Consider the following 21912-nt stretch of genomic DNA (forward strand, 5'->3'; position numbering starts at 1 on the left):
TTAGCTTTTACATTTACATCTCTGATCTATTTTAATTACTTTTTGTATATGGTTTGAGGTGGGGGGTGTAAATTTTTAATATGTGGATATACAGTTGTCCCAGTACCATCTGTTGAAAAGATTATTCTTTCCTCCGTTGAATGGTCTTTAAAACAATATATTTTTGGCATAAATACATACATATACAGGTATTTTCTATTCTTTTCAATATTATTGATGTACCTTATTTTTAAAGTTTGTTTCATAATAAAACATTCATCTATTCAATAAATATTTACTGAGAGTCTTTGCTGCTAGCCTCTGGGCATACAGATGTGGGTGGTACTGACACAGTGCCTGTCCTCACGGAGTCTACATTCTAGAGAAGGGCACAGACAATGGATTAACAGAGAAAGGGACAAATAAAAACAATTGCAAGTGAGAGTTATAAGAGGAAACAAAAGGGGGAGGTGGAGAATAAGGGTGTACTTTGGATCTGAAGGCCAACTAAGTCTTCCCAGAGGAATTAGAGACCAGCCGTGCAAAGATTCTGAAGCTGTAAATAGTTTCACCTTTTGGAAAAACTGGGAAAAAGATGGGGGCAGTGAGATTGTAGAGTGAGGGCTAAAGTGGTGAGAAATGAGGGCAAAGAGGGAAGGGAAGGGAAGATCAGGTGAGAAATGGGGAGCACAGAGTAGAGGAGCATAATTAGATTTGCATTTTTGGAAGACTATGAGAGACTGCCCTGTAGATTGGGTGGAGGCAGTGGTGGATGGAGGCTGAGGACCAGCCTATGGAGACATTTTCTTAAGAATTATGAGTGAAATAGGGGTTTGGATCTGGGTGACTGTGATATGAAAAGTGGAGGGACTCCAGATTGAATCTGGAGGAATGGGGTTAGGGGAGGGAGGCAGGGCAATGGCTGAATTGAGTCAACAATGAGTAACAGGGCTATGGTGTGAGATTGTGTGAAGTTTACCGGGAAGTGCAGTTGGAAGTGTACGCAGAAGTCCAGTCAAGGAGGCCCTGCGTGCCAGAAAAGGATGTGGGGACACTGCAGGAGGGGTCGGTGGCCAGAGGTCAGCAGTGGGATGGTTCGCAGTTTAGTCAGCTCTCTAAGGAAGTAGTCCAGCCCGGTTGTCATGAGCTAAATGTTCCAACCCTGGCTCTCCCAGTTCCTGGCTGTACGATCTAGGGCAAGGGACTCGAGCTCTCTGTGCCTCAGTTTCCTCACACTTGTGTGAACGGTGCCAACTGCAATCATTAAACCAGACGTAACACGATTGTTCTAAGTCAGGCTAGTCTCGTACCCTGGTAGGGAATCAGACCTCAGCTCTCCAGGACTGGGATTGGCCCACATTCCCCGGCCTCACGGAGCGGCCCTGACGTCACGCGGCCCAGTTGCCCTCGCGCCCCGCCCCGCGGATCACGCGCACGCGCCGCTCCGGGTCGCGCACCGCGCCGAGCTTTGGCGTCGATCCGTCGGGGCGGCCGCACGGCGTCGCGCACGCCTGGGCGGGGCACAGCGCGCTTCTTCCGAGCGGCGGCTGCGACGCCCCAGCTGGGCCCAAGATGGACCTGCCCGCGCTGCTCGCAGCTCGGACCCCGCGCGGAGCCCAACATGGCGGCGGCGGCGGCCCCGGCGGACTCTGCCGAGGCCCGGGGCCGCCGCCGAATCCGAGTCCCGCGCGCCGCCGCCTGCTGCTGCTGCGGGGTCCCGAAGATGGCGGGTCGGGGTTGCGACGAGGGGAGGCCCGGGCGGCGGCGGCGGGCCCCGGGCCGAGCCCACCGCCCCTCGAGGACGGCGGTGACTCCTTCGTGGTTCTGCTGGAAGTACCGCGCAGCGCCGCTGTCGAGGCCCCCGAGCGGCGGGAAGCGGAGTCTGGCACCGGCGCGAGCCCCGCCGGTCGCCCGCAACAGGGCCCCAGCGGCTCGGCCGCAGCCCCGGGACCCAGCGCGGCCCTCGCGGGCACAGTCACCATCAGCAGTCAAGACTTGCTGGTTCGTTTCGACCACGGCGTCTTCACGCTGGCCGCCGCGCCGCCGCCGCCTGGCCCACCCGCGCCGCCGGGCGAGGAGGCCGCCAGCCCGGCCGAGGGCCGCCGCGGGCCCCCGGCCCCCGGCCCCAGCGCACCCGGCTACCGCTGTCCCGAACCGCAGTGTGCGCTCTCCTTCGCCAAGAAGCACCAGCTCAAAGTGCACCTGCTGACGCATGGCAGCAGCCAGGGCCGGCGGCCCTTCAAATGTCCCCTGGACGGCTGCGGCTGGGCCTTCACCACCTCCTACAAGCTTAAGCGGCACCTGCAGTCACACGACAAGCTGCGGCCTTTCGACTGCCCGGTGGGCGGCTGCGGCAAGAAGTTCACCACCGTGTACAACCTCAAGGCGCACATGAAGGGACACGAGCAGGAGAACTTGTTCAAGTGTGAGGTGTGCGCCGAGCGCTTCCCCACGCATGCCAAGCTCAGCTCCCACCAGCGCAGCCACTTCGAGCCCGAGCGGCCCTACAAGTGTGACTTTCCCGGTAACCGCGGGCCTGCGGGCGGGCTGCGGGGGGCTCCCGAGACCCCAGGTCCAAATTCAGTCGCTCAGAGTGGGTGCGGCGGCGCCCTGCCTCCGGCTGTTAGGTTGGGCAGATTTAAACGCAGTGGGCCAAGTATGAGGGGCGGGAGCGGAAGCGCCCCGGTGTTTGTGTTGTAGTTCTTCCCAGAGCATCTGAACCCTGCATTGCTGCGGGGATTTCGACAGTGAGGTAGCACAAATAATCAGACGTACTTCCCCATGGTGGAGGCAACAGATGTGTCTGAAGGTGCTTCCGGTTAACGAAAGAAATAACTGCACCTTCCCAGAGATTTGTTATCAGGTTTTCATTTTCCTCCGTCTCATCACTTAAAAATACTCATCAGATATTTACAGGGCACACACTCGGTGCTAGAGGAAAACATGAATAGCCAGGTGCAAGACCTTAAAATGGTGTAGTACAGTTTTTGTGCCCATTATGCTTTCCTTTGGACTTCACAGTTTCCTGAAGTTCTAGAAAGCATCCTCATTTTACAGATGAAGTGTCTGAGGCCGAGCAATGTGGAAAAAAATCCAGTGGTGGCTCTTTCTCCAGTGATTCCCTTCCATGGTGGGGAGATAAGGCTTCAACACTGAACTCTTCACCAGAATGGGCAGGTTTAGGTGACCTAAGAAAGACAATGTCTCTAGGGAGGAAGAGAAGATTTCTACATGGGAAGATGGCTTGGGGGGAATAGGGTAGGAGGCAGTGCAGGTGGGTGAAACTGCAGAGCTGAGGCAGGGAATGTGGGTTGTGGTAAGGGTGGGGGAGGGCCAAGCAGAAGATGAAGGACCTTCCATGGCCTCTTCATGAAAACAAAAAGGCAAGCGTGCGCTTAGCATGAGCTCCTGTGTGTATTGACATGCTATATGCAATGAGGGCTCTCCTAATGTATACGTTATAAAATATACTCTAGTATAGGGAGTTTGAAAGAGTGAAATGAAAAATACTAACAGGTTCCAGTATTTTCTTCCCATGTGCTGTGAATTGTCTTGTGCATCCTTCTTTGTGGGGAACATAGCTTTACGCCACTAATTGGAAACCTTTTTCAGTCATGTACTCTGGGGATCTGACAGTGGCTTAAAAACTTCCCTAGTAAAATGCATAGAGAGGATGATTCTGAGAAGATCAGGAATCCAGCCTACTTTAGGGCATGAAGTCTTCCTGAGGATTTTGAGTAGGGTGATCAGTGTTCAAGATGGATAGAAGCAGGAGAGGGATCAGTGAAGCCCCATGAAATGTTCCAGATAAGAGTTTCCTGAGGACTGATCTAGGCAGTAGCAGTGGGAATGGTAAGGTGGCTCCATGTAGCAAAGATGCAGAGACAGAATCAAAGGGCTGGATTGTAGATGTGGGGAGGGTAGTTTTCCAGTATGCTCAGATTTACCTAACTACACCAAAGCCTAAAACGGGGAAACGGGGGGGGGGGGGGGGGGGGGGCAGATTTATGGCAAAGAGGATAATTTTAGGGCATTTAGGGAGATTAGCATTTCCCAGTTCAGTGTTGCTGGGAAGAACAGGGTTCCTTGGGCCAGTCAGTACTTTTATGTGGTGCTGTGCAGTGTGTATCTATCTGCTGGGTGGTTTACAGTCACTATGGTAGCATGTTAAATGCTCATGAGAAGAGCTGCAACAAAGACACCTGATAAGCATCTTGCAGCTTGATATTTTCCACCTTATTTGAACACTGAATGTTTTTGCCGAAGGAGAACCTACTGGTGTGGAAAGTACAGGAATTGCTCAGGTAGGCTCCTTCGGCTGGTGGCTCAACTGGGTGCTGAAGATGTTGGTGATATGAGTGAAGATGACCCTGGTAACTTCCTTTGACAGAGCAGGGAACCCTGAGGTAATGGGCAAAAGGAAAAAGAGAAGCCAGATGACAGAGATGGGGGCTGCCAGTTGCAGAGGATGTCAGGGAGGACATTTATAAGTATAGAGGTGGTGAAAAAGTCTCAAATATCACCATGTGGCCCTTTCAAGCTCAACTCTAACAAAAGTCTTGTTCCTTGGCATATAATTTCTTTCATTGTGTTTTCTTGGGTCTCACATGGGCAGCATTGACATTGAGTTCAAATGTGTGCAAGATCTGTGCTGCAGAGCTGGGAGCAGATGGCTGTGACTGGAGGACTTTTCCTTTGATCAGATCCTTCATCTCTAAGTCACATCAAAACAGGTGGCCCTTCTGTGCCTGTTGGCTGCCCTTAGCTACTCCTACTTTAGGTATTATAAAACCGGATGTCAGTGGTCGTAACTTTCCAGAGGTACTTCTGAATCATTTTCTTCCTTGTTTGCTTCAGTGTGAACAGTGTCCTGGGTGGTGACTTGTGTAGCTGTGTTCTGTGATTTTTGCCACACTAGTGAGCAGGTTTGTATTTTCTTTGTTCAGGCTGCGAGAAGACCTTTATCACGGTGAGTGCTCTGTTTTCCCATAACCGTGCCCACTTCAGGGAACAGGAACTCTTTTCCTGCTCCTTTCCTGGCTGCAGCAAACAATATGACAAAGCCTGTCGCCTGAAAATTCACCTGAGAAGTCATACAGGTAACGAGCTAGAGAACGCAATGTCATTTGGTCCCAAGATTTTTCTTTGTATTAGCTTGCATTTGTAATTATATGGTATAACTTTCTTTTCTAAGGTGAAAGACCTTTTATTTGTGACTCTGACAGTTGTGGCTGGACCTTTACCAGCATGTCTAAACTCCTGAGGCACAAAAGGTAATCTTTACATTTTGGTTGAATTATCACTTTTGAAAATGGTTTGTTAGCAGCAGAAGCCTATGGATGAAATATCTGTAGATTTTTAAAGGAAAAGCCTAGTGTAGATAATTTGGAAAATTCAGAAAGCTGTAAGAAAACCGCTGAGAATCTGATTCCCTAAAGTCAGTTTTTTTCTGTGTATACTTGTTTTTAAGCTTAATTGGCACCCTTTATATACAATTCGATATTTTTAGAAAATTAATATGTGGAATAAGCTTTCCTCATGTCGATACAGACTTTCCATGGTGATAATGACAACCTTGGAGCGTTCAGCGTGCATGCAGTTGATATTCAGCACTTTGCGTGTATATCTCGTTTAATCTTCATGACAGCTCTGACTCTGGTATTTTTATTCTCTCTGTGTTGCATTGGGACTTGAGGTTGAGTGGTTTGTCCATGCTTGCACAGCTGGGGTTTGAGGTATTTAATATAAAAATGTTACTCAGGAAAAGACAGTGTTTGTAAGTGGGCTTGAGAAGGTCCTTTTAGCATTGCAGTGGATTTTCTGTGCATACTCTCATTGCCCTCTGTGGGTTGGAAAGCTTGTTTATTATCGGGCTTCCTATACAGTGGATGTAGCTTTGTTAATACATTGGGCTCATACATTGGGACTGTTGCTAGATTGAAGCAGCAGTGATCATTCTGTGTCTGACTGTGGGCTCAGCTAGGTCATTAAAGTAGAATTCCTAATTAACAGGGTGGCTAAACTGCAAATCTGCTCATATCAGCTAGAGACACAATTAAGATTTTCTGAAATGTGCAGATCATTTTTTTTAAATGCAAAGAGTTTGTAGTATATATTGCAGAATTTTGAACAACGGGTTGTGTGAGTAATCACAGTGCCCTGTTTTTCTGTTCTGGCAGGAAACACGATGATGACCGGAGATTTACCTGCCCTGTTGAAGGCTGTGGGAAGTCATTCACAAGAGCAGAGCATCTGAAAGGCCACAGCATCACCCACCTTGGCACAAAGCCATTCGAATGTCCCGTGGAAGGTAGATTTTAACATTGCTTTGAGCTGTAAACTAGCACCACGTCCACATTGATGTTGTAATTTTTAGTTGTTTAAAGGTAAGTTTTAGTTGCTTAAAGACAAGGTGAGCGTAAGTTGTAGCGTTACATTTACTTGGCTGGCTTGTGTTAATTGCTCTGTCGGGAACTGTGTATTGGAAGGAAAAGATTTCAATATCAGCCTGGGTTTGACTCTTGGCCCTGCAATGCACTCACTAGATCTATGGCTCTAGTTAGTTACCTGTTTAATTTGGTGGTTGTGAGGATTAGATGAAATAGCATGTGAAAAATGCTGGTTTTGGCATCTGGCACATACCATAGACGAACTAAATGGATGCTATGTGTGCTGCGATTGGACAGCAGCAAAGCTGGGCTAGCTTTCTAAAAGGGGTATTAAGGAAATTTTGTCTTTAAAACACCAAATGCGTAGTTCATTCATCAAAAGTCTGCTGTGTGGCTTGGCTGTGCTGGCCCTATGCTAGTGCTGCAGAGGCACTGGAGGTTGGCGGAGGCAGGTCAGGCTACAGATATGAATTCAAATCCTGGCTCTACCTCTCCCTAACTTGGTGACCTCAGGCAAGCTTCTCTGGGCCTCAGTTTTCTTATCTGGAAAAGAGGTTAATAAAGCTGAGATCAGTTCCTAGAAGGTAATGAATGTAACACAGATGGTATAACCAAGACACAGTGCTCTCATCAACACTCAGTTGGGGTATGGCAGGTTGACAGCTAACATTCAGGGTGCTGTGGCGGCCCAAAAGAGGTCACCTGAACTTTTCCTAGGGCATGGGTCGTGGGAATGGCCTCCCAGTCAGCTGAAGAGTGAGGGATAGCTAGTCAGGGGTGGAGGTGGCAGAAAGATCAGTGTGGGGAAGTCTCCCAGAGCTGAAAGAGCAGCAGCCTTTTGATGTTTGGGGCATATTTTTATTTAGGCTCAAAAATATGTTTGGGATCATATTTTTGTTTAGGCTCATGCTGGTTTCCTGGGGAAATGGTCTGGTGTCTGGACTGGGGTTTGGCAGTGGAAGGGAGAGAAGGCATAGACGGAAGAGATAGGAGTTAGAATTAACAGTGCTTGGTGAGGGTTTTGGAAGGTGGGGCTTGTGGGAGAGGCAATCGTTGGGATCAGTATCTCAGTTTAGAGGGGGCCACAGGGCAGGTAGTGGGAGGCAGAGGAGTTGGGTTTGGACATACTATATTAGGTACCATGGGCTTTCCTAGTTCAGATACTCAGAGGGGCTATGCTGCTGGGGCTTGGTGAGTAGGTGGGCTGGAGTGAGGCAGGCAGCACACCAGTAATCATGTAAGCCATGGAAATGGATGCAGTTCTCAAGGAATAGTGTACAGTTGACCCTTAAACAATATGGGTTTGAACTGTGCGGGTTCACTTACATGCAGACTTTTTTCAGTTGACCGCAGCTCAATTGACCCATGCAATTCAAATCCATGTTGTTCAAGGGTCAACTCCGTGGTTGGGAATCTGCGTAGTCAGAGGGATGACTATAGTCATAGATGTGGATTTTCAACGTTAAGTCAGTGTACTTAACCCCTGCATTGTGCAGGGATCAACTATATATCGAAGAGAGGCAGTATCACGATTAAGAGTGTGAATGCTGGAGTCAGACTGCCTGGATTCAAATCCCAGACCTGCCACTTTAGTAGCTCTGTGAACTCGGACAAGCAGATTAAGCTCTCTGTGCCTCTTTTCCTCATCTGCAAAGTGGTAATAAATTCTCATAGGGTTGTTGTGAGGGTTCAATAAGTTGTTTAATTAAGGGATATAGAAACCATCAGAAAATGTCACCTACTGCTATTATTATGATCGCTATTAAATAGCAAAAGAAGGCCTAGGACAAAACCCACAAACTCAGGTAAAAAAGTAGAAAGGGACCCTGGGAGGGGCTTAAGAAGGAACAGGGAGAATGGTAACGTTGGTGGCACTGAGGCCAAGAGAAGAGGTTTGGGAAACGAGTGCTGAGGCTCGACAGAATGGTGAATGTGTGGGGCTCCTCTGGCAGACAGGGTCATCTGGTCTTTCTGCTTATAAAGCAAGGTTCAAGGTTCCGTGGAGTAGCTGGGGGAGAGCTCTGCTCTGGTACCTGAGGGGTGGGCTAAGGTGAGGCTGAAGATGCTTGTGCCATCCGCCTTCTAGAGGTGTTTCAAGGAAAACGTAGGAGGGGTGTTTTGTTTTTCTTTTGGTAACTATATCCTTGAGAACTTTGAGTAAGTTGAGTGTTGAGGCACCGGTAGAGAGAGATGCAGATAATGAGAGAGAGGGGTGATGGGGCAGTGGTTGGTTGAGAACTCTTTTCTTGGGGAGTGGCAGTGAAGGCAGGAGCTTGATGGAGGGTTCTCAGAGCCCTCTTTCGGACAGGGCGAGAGTTGATAATTCTTGAGTTCAGGTGATTATACCATTTTCTCTGCTTTAGTAGATGTTTGAAATGTTCCATAAGAAAAAGTTAAAAACAACCACCTCCCTCCTTTTCCATGGTAACAGGAGGAGGAGGAGGAGGAGAGGATAGGACCATTGGCAGCCAGCATGTATGAGGGAGGGCAGGTGGAGGACTGAGGACAGCGTATTCGAGATGGGAGCTCCTCCAGGGCACGTGTGATGGTGTCTCTGGTATGTCGCAGAGTGTCTCACATGGAGTGGAGGTTGGTATATGTTTGTGTGGTCACCATGTAAATGATGATGTGAGCTGAGCAGGTGCCTGTGGAGTTGGGGGTTTGGAAAGAAGGTTGTCCTTGATGGGCTGCTTCACCCCTCTCCAGGGTCGATTGACTTGGTATAAAGGTGGGTTGCTGTTTATTAATATCTTTGATTTGTAAAGAACTGGCACAAATCTCACTAGATAATGTTAAAGTTAGAAAAAGCTGTTAACACATGAGAAAATGGTCACACTCCTGGTCATCAAAGGAAATACAATTAAAATGAAATATATTTTGTTCCCTGTTGAATTAGCAAATATTTTAAAAAAATGGAAACTCAACTGCTGGCGAGAGTGTAGCGGGTATTCCCGTTGTGGGTGGCCCCGGCCCTTGGGAAAGCAGTTTGGTTGAAAAGTGTATTCAGCGCCTCTGCTCTGTGCGCTCCCTCTAGAAGTCTGTGCTGATGACTCCCAGCTGCAAAGGAGGGTTAGGGATATGGCAGATAGAGGTACTGCCATTCACTGCATGGAGAGAAGCAGGCATCGTAGACAGTGCACTTGGGGGTGAGACCTACAGTATCTGTTCTGTTGTGTTTTCCAAATGTTCTTTCATGAGCCTGACCAGGAAACAAGTTTGAAGCTTTATTTGAAAATGAAGTAAGTTCAAAACTACTCTTAGAGGCAGCCAAAGCCTTTACTTATCTGGAATTATCCTACCTTTATAGCCTCTTTTCCTAAAATAGCTCTCCTCTAGGCCCTGGACTCCAGCAACTCCACCTTGCCACCCCAAGAGGTACCATAGTGTAACGATGCTCTTTGCCACTTTGTTAGGTACTGCGTGAGTACTCTGTAGGATGATAATGGTTTATGTAGTCTTCATAACCTCTGTGACATCCCTACTTTACAGAAAAGAAAAAGGACACCTGAAAGGATAAATAAGGCCACACACTAGCGGGACTGAGCTGAAGTTGGGATCCAGTCATGCTGAGCTCCAGAGCAGGCTCTGTCCACTTGGCCCTGCTATCTTCATGGCTCCACACCTTGGCTTGGTCTCCTGCAGCTGGCGCCTCCCACTTATGGAGGCCCAGTCACCTCACATGCTACCCGCCTCTGGAGACCTTTTCTCTATCCTCTCAGGAGATGTACTATTTCTTCTGCTTCCATCACACTTCACAGCACCATAGCTGGTTTTATTCTGCCCTTTGTAATGACACTTGGTTGTTCACATGTCCCTACCAGGTCACAAGCTTATAGCTGCCAAGAACCCCACTTCCCCTTCTGTTCCCATGGTGCAGAGCTCCAACAATGGCAAATCGGGGCATGGATGAAGGTGGCTGTATTTTTGAATCTGTCTTGTGTACCCTCTGACCCATGTGCAGGTCTGTGGTCTTACTGACGGGCTAAGCAGTTGAGTAGTCAGCAAAACAGTGCCAACTCCAGGCTCTGCTCGTGTCCCTGACTTAGGGCCATTTGCTTGGTCCCTCTGGGCATCAGTTTTTCATTGGTAAAATGAAAAGAATTGGCCTTGGTGATTTATTGAGATGGCTTCTAACTACATGTCCTAGGATTATGATCGTTTTTATAGTAGTAACTTAATAGAGATGATTTGTATAAATTTTTGGCAATTGAATGTTTAAGGCATTGTTTAACAATTTAACGTAATCTATCCAGCAACCCTGTGTAATGGGTGAAGAAACAGGCTTAGAGTTAACTTGTCCAAGGTTACACGTCTTATACACAACTGGTGTGGGACTCCAAGTCTCCTTTTTAAAAGTTTGCTTTCAAATTTAATTTCTTGTGATGCTGCTCCAAGGGATATTAGGTGTATGTCCCTTGCCAGTGACCAAAGCATGGACATGCATTATCTCTTGATTCTGATGTGAGGAGGAAATGTCAACACTGGTTCGTTGGTAATCTGCAGGTTTAACACTCTTCATTCTTTTGGTTCCAGGGTGCTGTGCTAGATTCTCTGCTCGTAGCAGTCTCTATATTCACTCCAAGAAACACCTGCAGGATGTGGCTGCTCCAAAAAGCCGTTGCCCAGTCTCCAGCTGTAACAGACTCTTCACCTCCAAGCACAGCATGAAGGCGCATGTGGTCAGGCAGCACAGCCGGCACCCAGGTCTGCTTGATTCACGTGCCTCTTAGGGCTCTGTAACGATGTGTAAGCTCAACATGTGTCACAGAAGCAAAAGTGTGTTTCAGAAGTTGGCTGAGTCCTAGGTTAAGTTAATCTAGTGCAGTGAGGTCTTGGACCATGACTGCCAAGCCTGATGGCCTCTTTTGGACTCTTCTACCACTTCGTGCCTCTGCCTCACTGATCCTTCCTTGTCTGAAGTGCTTCCCTTGAAGAACATTCAGTCTTCTACTTTGTTGGCTTTTCCTAGCATGTGTCTCCTAAATCTGTATCCCCCTGTGACCTTTGTCCGAAGTTCTGAGCCTGCCCCTCCACCATTTCCATCTTCTTCAGCTTTTCTTTCTAAGTCCCGTGCTTCTTTCTGAACATTCCCTCCTGTTTCCTCTTCTCCACCCTGCTGCTAAGGAAAGTCCTTGAAGACAAGAACAGAGTTGTGTTTCAGGACCTGGATGGGAGTGGGGCGTGAGGGCAGAGAGGGAACCACGACAGTCGTCCAGAGGGGGAGTCTGGGCACATGAGGGTCTGCTCATCTGGCCACATGGTGGCATGGGACTTAGAAGCCTGCCTCTCGAGGCCACATGCATAGTCCTACAGGAAGGATGTTGAGGGCTCTGAGAAGGCATATGGCTGCCTGTCCCCTAGAGTACTCACACCACCCTGCTCTTTGGGGCGTGATGGGGTTGCTGCACCTGGCAGAAGAATTTCCCTGGCAGGTCCCGGGCAGTGAAACCCTAGTTAGCTGTCGAGTTACCTGAGTGTGTTGCTAACCAGGCCCTGCTCATTGCCACCTGTGTGACAGGCAGCACCAGCCTTGGGGCTCAGCCACTTTCCAGCTGTGTGATCCTGGGCTGGGTACTGGTCTGCTAGCCTCGGTTTCCCCATTTTTTAAACGTGGAAGATAATTTAAGTGGTTCTCGAATGAAATGTATTGTTAAAATGCCTGCAGCAGAGCTTGATAAGTTCAATGAATATTTATGTCCTTCCTTTGGCTTCTTCTGATCCTGTTTAGTGTGGTCACTTCTTCCCTCCTTTGGCTCTAACAGTGATTGCCATCCAGCTTTGTATTTAAAGAAGCTGCCCTTCCAAGCACTATGTGTCTTGAGGACTCATGAGAGGCTGTTACCTTGGCTCACAGAGGCCAGTGAAGCACCTTACGCTGGTGTTGAGAGGCTCTCAGTGATCGTTTGGGTGCCTGCCTCTATCTCTAAAATTAACCTGCTCCTGCCCAGCTCTGAGCTGCTGCTCTGTGATACCATGCGCCTGGCCTCTCTGCTCCTTCCCCTTGCCTCGCCTGGCTCATTCAGAAGTCAACAACAGCACCATTTATTCTCTGGATGTGAGAGCCTCTCAGGTGCTCCTATAGTGCCCGTGTTTCCCAGGCTCTGCATTTATGATGTGACATTGACTTCTGTGTCATTCTTCCATGCCGTATGTTAGGTGTAGATGACCAGGTTGACCCTGTGCTCACCTCTTGAGAAATAGGTACTTGGGAACGTCATTTATTGTGGACCAACTTTGCCAGGGGCTATGCCAGGCCTTGGATTGGCTGTTTGAGTTTCCCCTCATAGTGGTCCTGGACTGGGGGTGTGGGGGAGGTCCTCACCACTTTGTCACAGACAAAGAACTGAGGTGGAAAGGAGAAGGATTTGCCTGAGATCACATAGGGAAGGAAGGCTGGAGCAAGGTCCTGACTATAACTTTATGTTAGATGCTCTATTATTAATGTTTATTTAATGATTTTTGAATACCTGCTCTTTGCATTTAGCCCGTCTCCAGTAAATATCTGTGGAATTAATAAAGTGCTAAATAGGAAATTTGTGATCAAATTGGTTTCTGTTTGCACTGAGATAATTATTATTTATTTGTATAGGGAGCTGAGTCCTCAAGATTGTCAAGGGAATTTTTAGAAAGTTTTAAAAAAGAGGCAGTTTTTCATTTTTAATTATTCCAAAGAATCACTGCCATTTTCTTTCAAAATGTTTTATTAGTACTAAGAAATACTTAATGAAGAAGCCATAATATGTGGATCCTATATTTAAACTTCAAAGTAATATGACAACTAAAGAAGATATATTCTGAATTTGGTTATTTTTTCATTTATTTTTCTTGGGGTGGTGGTCTAAAGAGTTTCATTTTTTGCATGAGAAATATAGGCACTCTGACCTGGTGTCCACAACTAGAAAGTATGAGTTTGAGATTAGCTAACAGTTGGTGTGGGAGGAATAGAGCCAGGCAACTAAGAGCCTTTCCCTCTGTCTGGGGACTAGCACATTCTAGAAGCTGCAGGTAAGAATTTCTTGAGAAAGAATAACATCAGGTCCTTGTTTGGCTCCTTTGCCCAAATCCATTATGCTACTGTTGTCCTGTTTGCTTGGTGCTTGAAGAGTCCTCAGATTTGGGATGATTGGGTGCACTTGGGTATAACCCTAACTTGAATATTCATTGAAATTTTAAAAAATTATGTTAATGTTCATTCTCTTCAGGATGTTCTGATTTTAAGTTACATAATTGGATAATAAATAATCAAATGCTTGAAGAGTATTAGGACCAATAATTAAAACTGAATGAAGAGGGGGCGGCGGGATGGCTTATTTGATTAGAGCACAAGCTCTGAACAACAGGGTTACCAGTTCAATTCCCACGTGGGCCAGTGAGCTGCACCCTCCACAGCTAGATTGAAGACAACAAGCTGCTGCTGAGCTTCTGGAGGGGCATCTGGATGGCTCAGTTGATTAGAGCGCAAGCTCTCAACAACAAGGTTGCTGGTTCAATTCCCACATGGGATGGTGGGCTGCGGCCCCCCCCCCCCCCCCCCCAACTAAAGATTGAAAACGGCGACTGCACAACGATGTGGATCTGATGGGTCATGGAGAAACACACTCTTCCCCAATATTCCCCAATTGAAAAAAAAAAAAAAAAAAGGATGTTTAAAAAAATAAACTGAATGAAGAGGAATCTACTAAAATCGTTTCTATATAATCATTAAATCCTGCGCAAGAGCCGGGCACTGTGCCTTGTGCTGAGGGGCAAAGATGATCCAACAAACTCTGCACCCTCAAGATGATCAGTCTGGGGAGAGGGGGAAGTATTAGAGGTTGGGAATACAGTGGTCGTTGGTGGAGGGAGGCCCATGTCTAGAGCACCTGGGGGGACCTTGCCTCTTGAGTTCTCTGCAGCTCCCTAGAGCTGGGTCCACGGGCCAGTTTTTTCTCACTGATCACCCCCAGATGACTCAAATCTGTTTCAGAGTGGCAGCTTGTTGTGCAGTGGGACATAGAGTTTGATGAGACGTGAGTTGACATGAGCTGATTCCAAAAATATCCTAGAACCAAAATTTAGCTTGTGTCAGACTTCTGAAGATTTACGTTGTATGGAAAATTTTACCGTCTTCTCAGGCGTAGCTATTACATAGCAGAAAGAGTATAGTGTTTGTATCCAGAATCACATGGATTCAAGGCCTATTACCAATTAATATGACGTTGGAAATAATGTTATTTAGACTCTCGAGTCATTTTCCCCTGTCTGGAGAAATTCCTGACAGCTCGAGGATTTGAGACAACATATGTAAAATGCCTGATGTCATCACCCTGCCTTCGTTCAGTATGTGGCTACCTTTAGTGTGCAAGGCAGCAGGAGCAGAAAGAAGTTAGTTGAAGTTGCCTTAATGGGTCACTTGCTAACATCTGGAACACAAAACTTCTTTGTCTTCTAAAGGCATAAAATAACTGGAATGTTCCTTTCTTTTTCAGATATCTTCCCTCAGCTAGGAGCTCCAAGTTCTCTTCCACTCAGCAGTGAACTTGGCAGCCCAGGACAAAGCGAGCTCAACAACATAGACCTGGCGGCGCTCTTCTCTGACGCACCTGCCGATGGTAGTGGTGTGGCGGGGGCCTCGGATGACGCGCTGACTTCTGGAATCCTGACTATTGATGTGACTTCTGTAAGCTCCTCTCTTGGAGGGAACCTCCCTGCTAATAATAGTTCCTTAGGGCCAGTGGACCCACTGGTCTTGGTGGCCCACAGTGACATTCCTCCAAGTTTGGACAGCCCTGTTGTTCTCGGGACAGCAGCCACAGTTCTTCAGCAAAGCAACTTCAGTATGGATGATGTGCAGACTGTAAGTGCAGGAGCATTAGGCTGTCTCGTGGCTCTGCCTGTGAAGAACTTGAGTCAGGACCCACATGATTTGACCTCCAGCAGCAAGTTAGCAGTGAACACCACCACCACCACACTGACCTCTTCAAGCACCCCCCAGGGAAACACCTGTATCCCAGAACTGTTAGAACTGCCTGCTCCAATCAAAGTGGAACCAGACTCATCTGGACCTGACGCCATCAGGCAGCAAGAACGAAGCAGAGGGGTGCCCAGACCTGTGTTCTCCAGCCCTCCAGAAAAGCACAATCCTCAGAAAGACACAGGGCTCAGTGCAGGGACCGGCAACTTCTATTTGGTATGAAGTGCTATATTCAGTCATCACCAGATAGCTCACCTCTCTTATACTCAATTTTGAGGATGTTCTGGATTAATCATTTATGTGCAGACATTTCTTACTGGTTTGTGAAAGAATGGAGCCCTGGACTACAAGTCTGGAAATCTGAATTCTGATCATTGAGTCTGGAACTGACTAGTTTTTACAACCTTGAGCAAATCACTTAACCTGTCTGAGCCTTAAATTCTCATTTATTTCTAAAATGAGGGGGTTTGGCTAGATGATTTCTAAGGTCCTTTTGAGTTCTGTGATTGCATGATAATGTGTCTTCTTGAAGAAAATTGAGAGTATTTCATAATGTTGAGATGTTCTGCTTTTGTGCTTTTCACGTCATAATAGAATTACTGATAACCAGAGGAAGAGGAATTGCGTCATCAGCTGTCTTTAATGATTTAACGGACACTTGAAAACCAAGCAAAACAATTTTTTTAAAAAATTAAGATTAAGAGAAAAAGGAAATGGTTTGTGAACCTTTATTTCTGGAGGGTTATGAGCACTCTAGTTTTGAGGATTGACAGTTAATATACTTTAATTATATTTATGTCAGGTATACATTTAATATAATTTAATTTAAAAATAATTTAAAGATTGTTGGGAGAGAGTCTGACTTTTTCCTCAGGCTCAGATGGGAATAATCAAATAGGTTTTTTGCATTGTGGCACAGGTCAAGTTTGATGGTGGTATTATTCAAAATGCTAAATCTTATTTTACCACAATTTTTTTTTTAAAGTTCAATCCTTTGAATTAGGATCAATTGTGATGGACATGGTAACCCATCTACCATAGAGCCAGCTTTTATGTCTTTCAGTCTGAGAGAAGCTCAGTCTCTTGTCGAGCCTCTTCTGGTGTCTCGTTTGTTGAGGGGTCATAGCTACATGTGCTAACCTTATTCTGCTTGGGCGGCCGCAACGGTTGCCAGGTATGCAGGTGCTTGGGCCACGAGGGGAGATGGCTGAGGCTCAGAGATTAGTGGGGAAGCAGTGCCTGAGTGCAGGGCCTTGGTGCCTTGGGAAACAATAGTTGTTTGGTACCACTGCATTGTCAGAGGCCTAATTGGGTGAAGGCAGGAGGAGCCGCCATGACCTTGATCTTGACCCCTTGTTCATTGTCTCGCTAGCTGTGTGACGTTGGGCTGCCTCGATTCTCTGAGCATAGATGGTGTGTGGTGAATGGGTTACAGGTATGCCATGAGCTGTTGAGGGTTGTTTTTTTTTCTTCTTGTAGTGATAAGTATTAAACTATTTTTCATGTAAAACACAAATTTGCAATGGTTCATGTCTTGTTTAACTATTGTTTGGCTCTCTCAGTAAACTTCCTGGATTCAGTAACACAATTATTGTTTGGTTTGTAAGACTTGGAAACGAGCACTTACTGCCAGAGTGGCTCTGCAGTGGGTATGTATATGGAATAGAACATCCCCAGGTCTGCCATACAAGCATTATGTGGTATAGTCTGCACAGTGTTGGGAAGTGCTGCAGTAAATTAATCATGAATCACTGAGGGAAGACTGGTTATTTGTTTCAGACAGCAGAGAAGTATGTAATTTTTTTTATAACAGTTTCTGTATAAAATATTTTAATGTTTTAGACTTTGGAGGAATAAACTTTGCTTCTCTGGATAATAAAATTATGTATACTCTTCCAATTCTGATTTCTTTTAGCTATCACTATAATTCGATGTAGCATTTGATTCTCTGTGAGCCTTTGCTGGAGATTCTCAAAGAGTATTGGACTCCACTCTTTTCAGGAAGCAGACTTACTACATTTCAGTAGTTCCCTTGCTACTCTACCTTTGCTGTTTGGGTCAAGTGACTGACACACTTTTCTTTGATCTCAGGAAAGTGGGGGCTCAGCAAGAACTGATTCCCGAGCCATTCAACTAGCCAAGAAAAAAAAGCAGAAAGGAACTGGGAGCAACGCAGGTGAGGCTGTGTGTTCTGCAGTGCTGGGGGAGTAAGGTTTCTGAGAGTCACCCTGGACGTAATTAATGACAGAAGAAACACATAGGTGTTTCTATGTTCTTTGTGTTACTTTTATGTTCAGAATGCCCTTTCATCAACTCCTTAGTGTTATCTGAATTTAAGAAAAAAAAAGTTACTAGCAAAATCCCCAGTGTCAGTATGGATGTTTTATTTACCTAAAAAATCAGTGTCAAAATTAGTGGTTGCAAACTCCAGTGCCTGTTACAAGGTAAAGAGCAAAACAGAATGTGTCAGAAAAGTAGCTATGGAAACCTGATGCTAAATGGCCACTGGTCCTTGACCTTGGCATTGGGAACTCTGGGGATGGGGCTGCTGCTTTCCCCAGAGCCAGCCCCTGGATGGCATGTTGCCTTACAAATGCCCAGTTCAGAATTGTGTTGAAATCTTCTAACTTTAAAATGTCAGCAACTTTTTTGAATTTTTAAAAAACACTAAGTGGACCCAACAGGTCCTGCTAGTTTGTGGCCACATGCGTCTATACGTCTGTCCATCCTAAAAATGGAATAGTGGGGCCACAGTGCTTAAAGGAAACTACTGTAAATTTTTTTGTAAAGGTAACAGCGAATTCTTTAATGCTGTTTTGTATATTTCAATTACGTTTTCATTTATCTAACATTTATTTTCAAAATATCACGGGATATGTACGATTAGCAATATAATTTTATATCTTTCTCTTCTTAATAATATGGATTTTTCTTTAAAATAATAATAACCCCCTATTTTCTGTTGATATTAAAGCAAGTATTGCCCTATAAGGAATGTCGTCGTACATGTCAGTGTTCATTGTTACTGAGGAAGTGTTACCTCCACGGTTCACAAAGTGCCCAAATAGGACTTGCAGAGACAATAAAAGAAAGTGTGGTGGTGGTGATAATAGTGTGGAAAGAATGATAGAATTTAGCACATAAGCGTATTAGGCAAAGTTAATTAGGGAGCCAAATGCCTTTATTAAACTGGATAGGTAATCTCAACTTGAAGGAAAAAAAAATACTACGGACATTCAAGTGTATAATACGTTATACTCATTGCATTGCTTTAGAGTAACATCTGTAGAGGTGGTTTTACATTATTTTTATAGTTTTTGTAAATATTTCAGCATTATCTTTAAAAAAAATGAGGACACTAAAAAAACAGTCACATACTAATCATACTATTATTGGTTCATTAAAAATTTATCAGTATTTCCTTTATCAATATCTAGCAAGTGTTTAAATTTTAGTTGTCTCAAATCCCATAAATATTTTTTATAACTGAATCAATCCAAATAAGGCTCATATATTACTATTGGTTGACATGATAAGTCTATTTTACATCTACAGGTTTCTCCTTCCATCTGTCTCCCATATATTTGTTGAATATTCTGGCCAGGGTGGATTTTGCTGATTGCATCACTGTGGTGTAGTTTAACAGGTCCCTTTGTTTTTTGTGTTTCCTATAAGTTAGTAATTATGAGGTATGATCAAAACTATGGTGAATGTTTAAATAAAAAAAATTTATTACAATAGAAGACACATTGCCATAAATCCCCCTCAGAATACTCCCCCTTGCTTCAAACACACTTATCCCATCATTCTTGCCACTTTCTGAAGTAGTTCTGGAAGTCCTCTTTCGTGAGTGTCTTTAGTTGCGCTGTCATGGCTGCCTTGATGTCCTGAAATGATTCAAAATGTTTACCTTTCATGGTCATTTTGACTTTGGAGAAGAGCCAGAAGTCGCACGGTGCCAGATCTGGTGAGTAAGGTGGATGAGGACACAATTTTTTTTATTTGACAGAAATTACCACACAGCAGTGACATGTACCACATGTGATCACAAAATATGGTGAATGCTGCTGCTGAGTGCCATTCAGCGGAAAGGCAGGGATCTTCAGTATGGGAAGCGGCGCATTGAACTTTAGTGTGTGACAAGTTTCAACTTGTTCAGTGCAGTCAGTCAGGTGTGAGCTACAGTTGAGAGAAGGTATGTTTTAAAGTGTGCCGTAAATCTTCCATCATGACAACACTCTGTGTCACACATCGCTTCTGGTATACAGCAATTTCTGTCAAATAAAAACATTACTTTGTGTCCTCATCCACCTTATTCATTGGATCTGGCACTCTGACTTATGGCTCTTCCCCAAAGTCAAAATGATTTAGGACATCCAGGCAGCCGTGACATCGCAACTAAAGACACTCACGAAAGAGGACTTTCAACTGCTTCAGCAAGTGGCAAGAACGATGGGATAAGTGTGTTCGAAGTAAGGGGGAGTGTATTTTGAAGGGGATTAATGGCAATGTGTCTTGCTTTAATAAATTTTTAAAATTTAAATATTCACTGTATTGTTTGATCACACTTCATACATCTATAGGCTTGACCTACTTGAAGTTTGATTCTTGGGGGTGTGGGGTTAGCAAAACTCCTTTGCAGGAGGTGGGAGGCTCTTCTAGAGGGCCCTGATGTCTGGTGGTCTGTCCTGTGTTGTTAGCAGCCATCGATGACCAGTGACTGGATCTATTACTTCCTTAGGGGTTGCAGAAAGGATATTCTGTCATTTCTTTCTCATTACTAGCTAGAATACTTCTATAAAGAGCAATTTCTCATCAATCCTTTACCCTGAAGTACAGTTCATATAGGAAAGTCAGGATAAATGTCCAAATCTTTCTGTTTATCACTCTTCAAAATAATGAGCTGGTTTCTTAATATCTTCCAATAGTGGTCAAAATGTTTTTACACACGTGTTGATTTAAACATTCTGTAGACTTGTGGGAAATGGAAATCTGGAACCTGCCAAGTATTTAGCCTTCATATATGAAGGCAGTAGAAGAATTTTCGTGTAAGTGCGAAGGGTCACATTTTGCCACTTGTAACATCCTTGAAAAGCCTTCTTGAAGTAATGTAACCAGCAGAGAGATAGAGGAATATAAATAAAGGCCCACAATACCTTTTCTAAAATCTTTGGGGCTAACAGTGTTCCTCCTTCCCACCCCCTGACATTTTATTTTGCTAGAATTTTAGAGTTGCAGAAGAATGCTTCCCTTGTTGGCAGGATTCCATACGTATTGTCGCCTATTTGTGTCCTCTGTTGTGGTACCCTTCACCCAGCCTCCCTTCATCTTATTTTCCCCCAATTATGGCACATTTACCGAAGTTAACTCAATGATCATGGCCACCATCCTATTACGTGGACTGCAAGCTTTATTTAGATTTGACCAGTTTCCCACTGGTGTCTTTTCTGTTTCAGTGTCCCATCTGGGATCCCATGTTACATTTGATTGTTGCAACTCCTTCGCTTCCTCTAGTCTGTCTGTTTCTCAACCCTTCCTTGCCTTTCGAGATGCTTTTGAAGAGTGTAGGTCCCATAGTCTGGAATGTTACTGTTTGGGTGTCTCTGATACTTTTTCTTGATTATACTGAGGTTATGGATCTTTTGGAGCCAGAGTGAGGTACCCTACTTGTTGTATTGTATTGAGGCACATACAGTGAACATACTACTGGTGATGCTAACCTTGATCACTGGGTTAAGGTATTGTCTGCCAGGTTTCTCCATTGTGAAGTTACTATTTTTCCCTTTGTAATTAATATTTATTTTGAGATAGGTACTTTGAGATAGTGTGCAAATCTCAGGGGTCTGTGAGATCACCCTCACTTTTGATACCAAGCTGCAAGTTCGAGGTTCTCCAAGACCAGTCTTAAGTTTAATAATTTTCTAGAAGGACTCAGAACTCATGGTTATGGTTTATTGCAGTGAAAGGATACAGAATAAAGTCAGCCAAGGGAATAGAGGCATACGGCAGGGTTCAGGAGAGTTCCTAGTGTGAAGCTTCCAGTTGGCCTCTCCCTGGAGTTGAGACGGTGCTAACTTCTCCCACTGTGTGACAACACACAGTGTATTGGCAGACACAGGAGTTCACCCAAGTCTTGCTGTCCAGCTGTCAGGGCCATAAGCCTCCGCCATAAGTCACATTGTTATTTGGAGTGGCCCAGGGCCCCCAGGTAAACAGAAATACACCTATCAGGCAGGACATTCCAAGGACCTTAAGATTCTTTCCTAGGAGCCTGGGGTAAAGGCCAGACCTCACCTTGGGCAAGGTTAATCCATTCCTACAGTGTTTCCCCGGTCTTATTTTACTATAATGTAAGACCCGGTTTATATTAATTTTTGCTCCAAAAGACGCATTAGAGCTTATTGTCCGGCTAGGTCTCATTTTTGGGAAAATATGGTACACACTGCAGATACCTTGTTTTTCCTTCAACCTCTCACTAATTCAGCACTCAAGGGTGAATTTGCCTGTGGTATTATTACTGTGGTGTTTTAAAGGTGATTTTCTGTTTCTCTCATTTCTTTTACATTTATTGATTAGAATTCTTCTGTGAGG

At 45.2% G+C, this 21912-nt stretch overlaps 1 protein-coding gene across 5 annotated transcripts in view; it reads left to right on the forward strand.

The window, feature by feature from the left end:
• Positions 1-1424: 1424 nt before the first annotated feature.
• The window catches only part of ZXDC (ZXD family zinc finger C), a 49128-nt gene continuing 28640 nt past the window's right edge, over positions 1425-21912 (forward strand). The window contains exons 1-7 of one of the 5 annotated variants that reach the window (XM_074340454.2): positions 1425-2503; positions 4926-5078; positions 5174-5252; positions 6159-6289; positions 10902-11072; positions 14837-15537; positions 17413-17497. In XM_074340454.2, coding sequence (XP_074196555.2) covers positions 1552-2503; positions 4926-5078; positions 5174-5252; positions 6159-6289; positions 10902-11072; positions 14837-15537; positions 17413-17497 — 2272 coding nt within the window. In that variant the 5' untranslated portion in view covers positions 1425-1551. The remainder of the gene's footprint in view (positions 2504-4925; positions 5079-5173; positions 5253-6158; positions 6290-10901; positions 11073-14836; positions 15538-17412; positions 17498-21912) is intronic. The other 4 variants (XM_074340455.2, XM_074340456.2, XR_012498825.2 and 1 more) reach the window with 4 other exon arrangements.

Source organism: Rhinolophus sinicus, chromosome 4 (genome assembly GCF_057876585.1).
Source record: "Rhinolophus sinicus isolate RSI-liver-muscle chromosome 4, RSI-T2T, whole genome shotgun sequence".
In the NCBI taxonomy this organism is placed as follows: domain Eukaryota; kingdom Metazoa; phylum Chordata; class Mammalia; order Chiroptera; family Rhinolophidae; genus Rhinolophus; species Rhinolophus sinicus.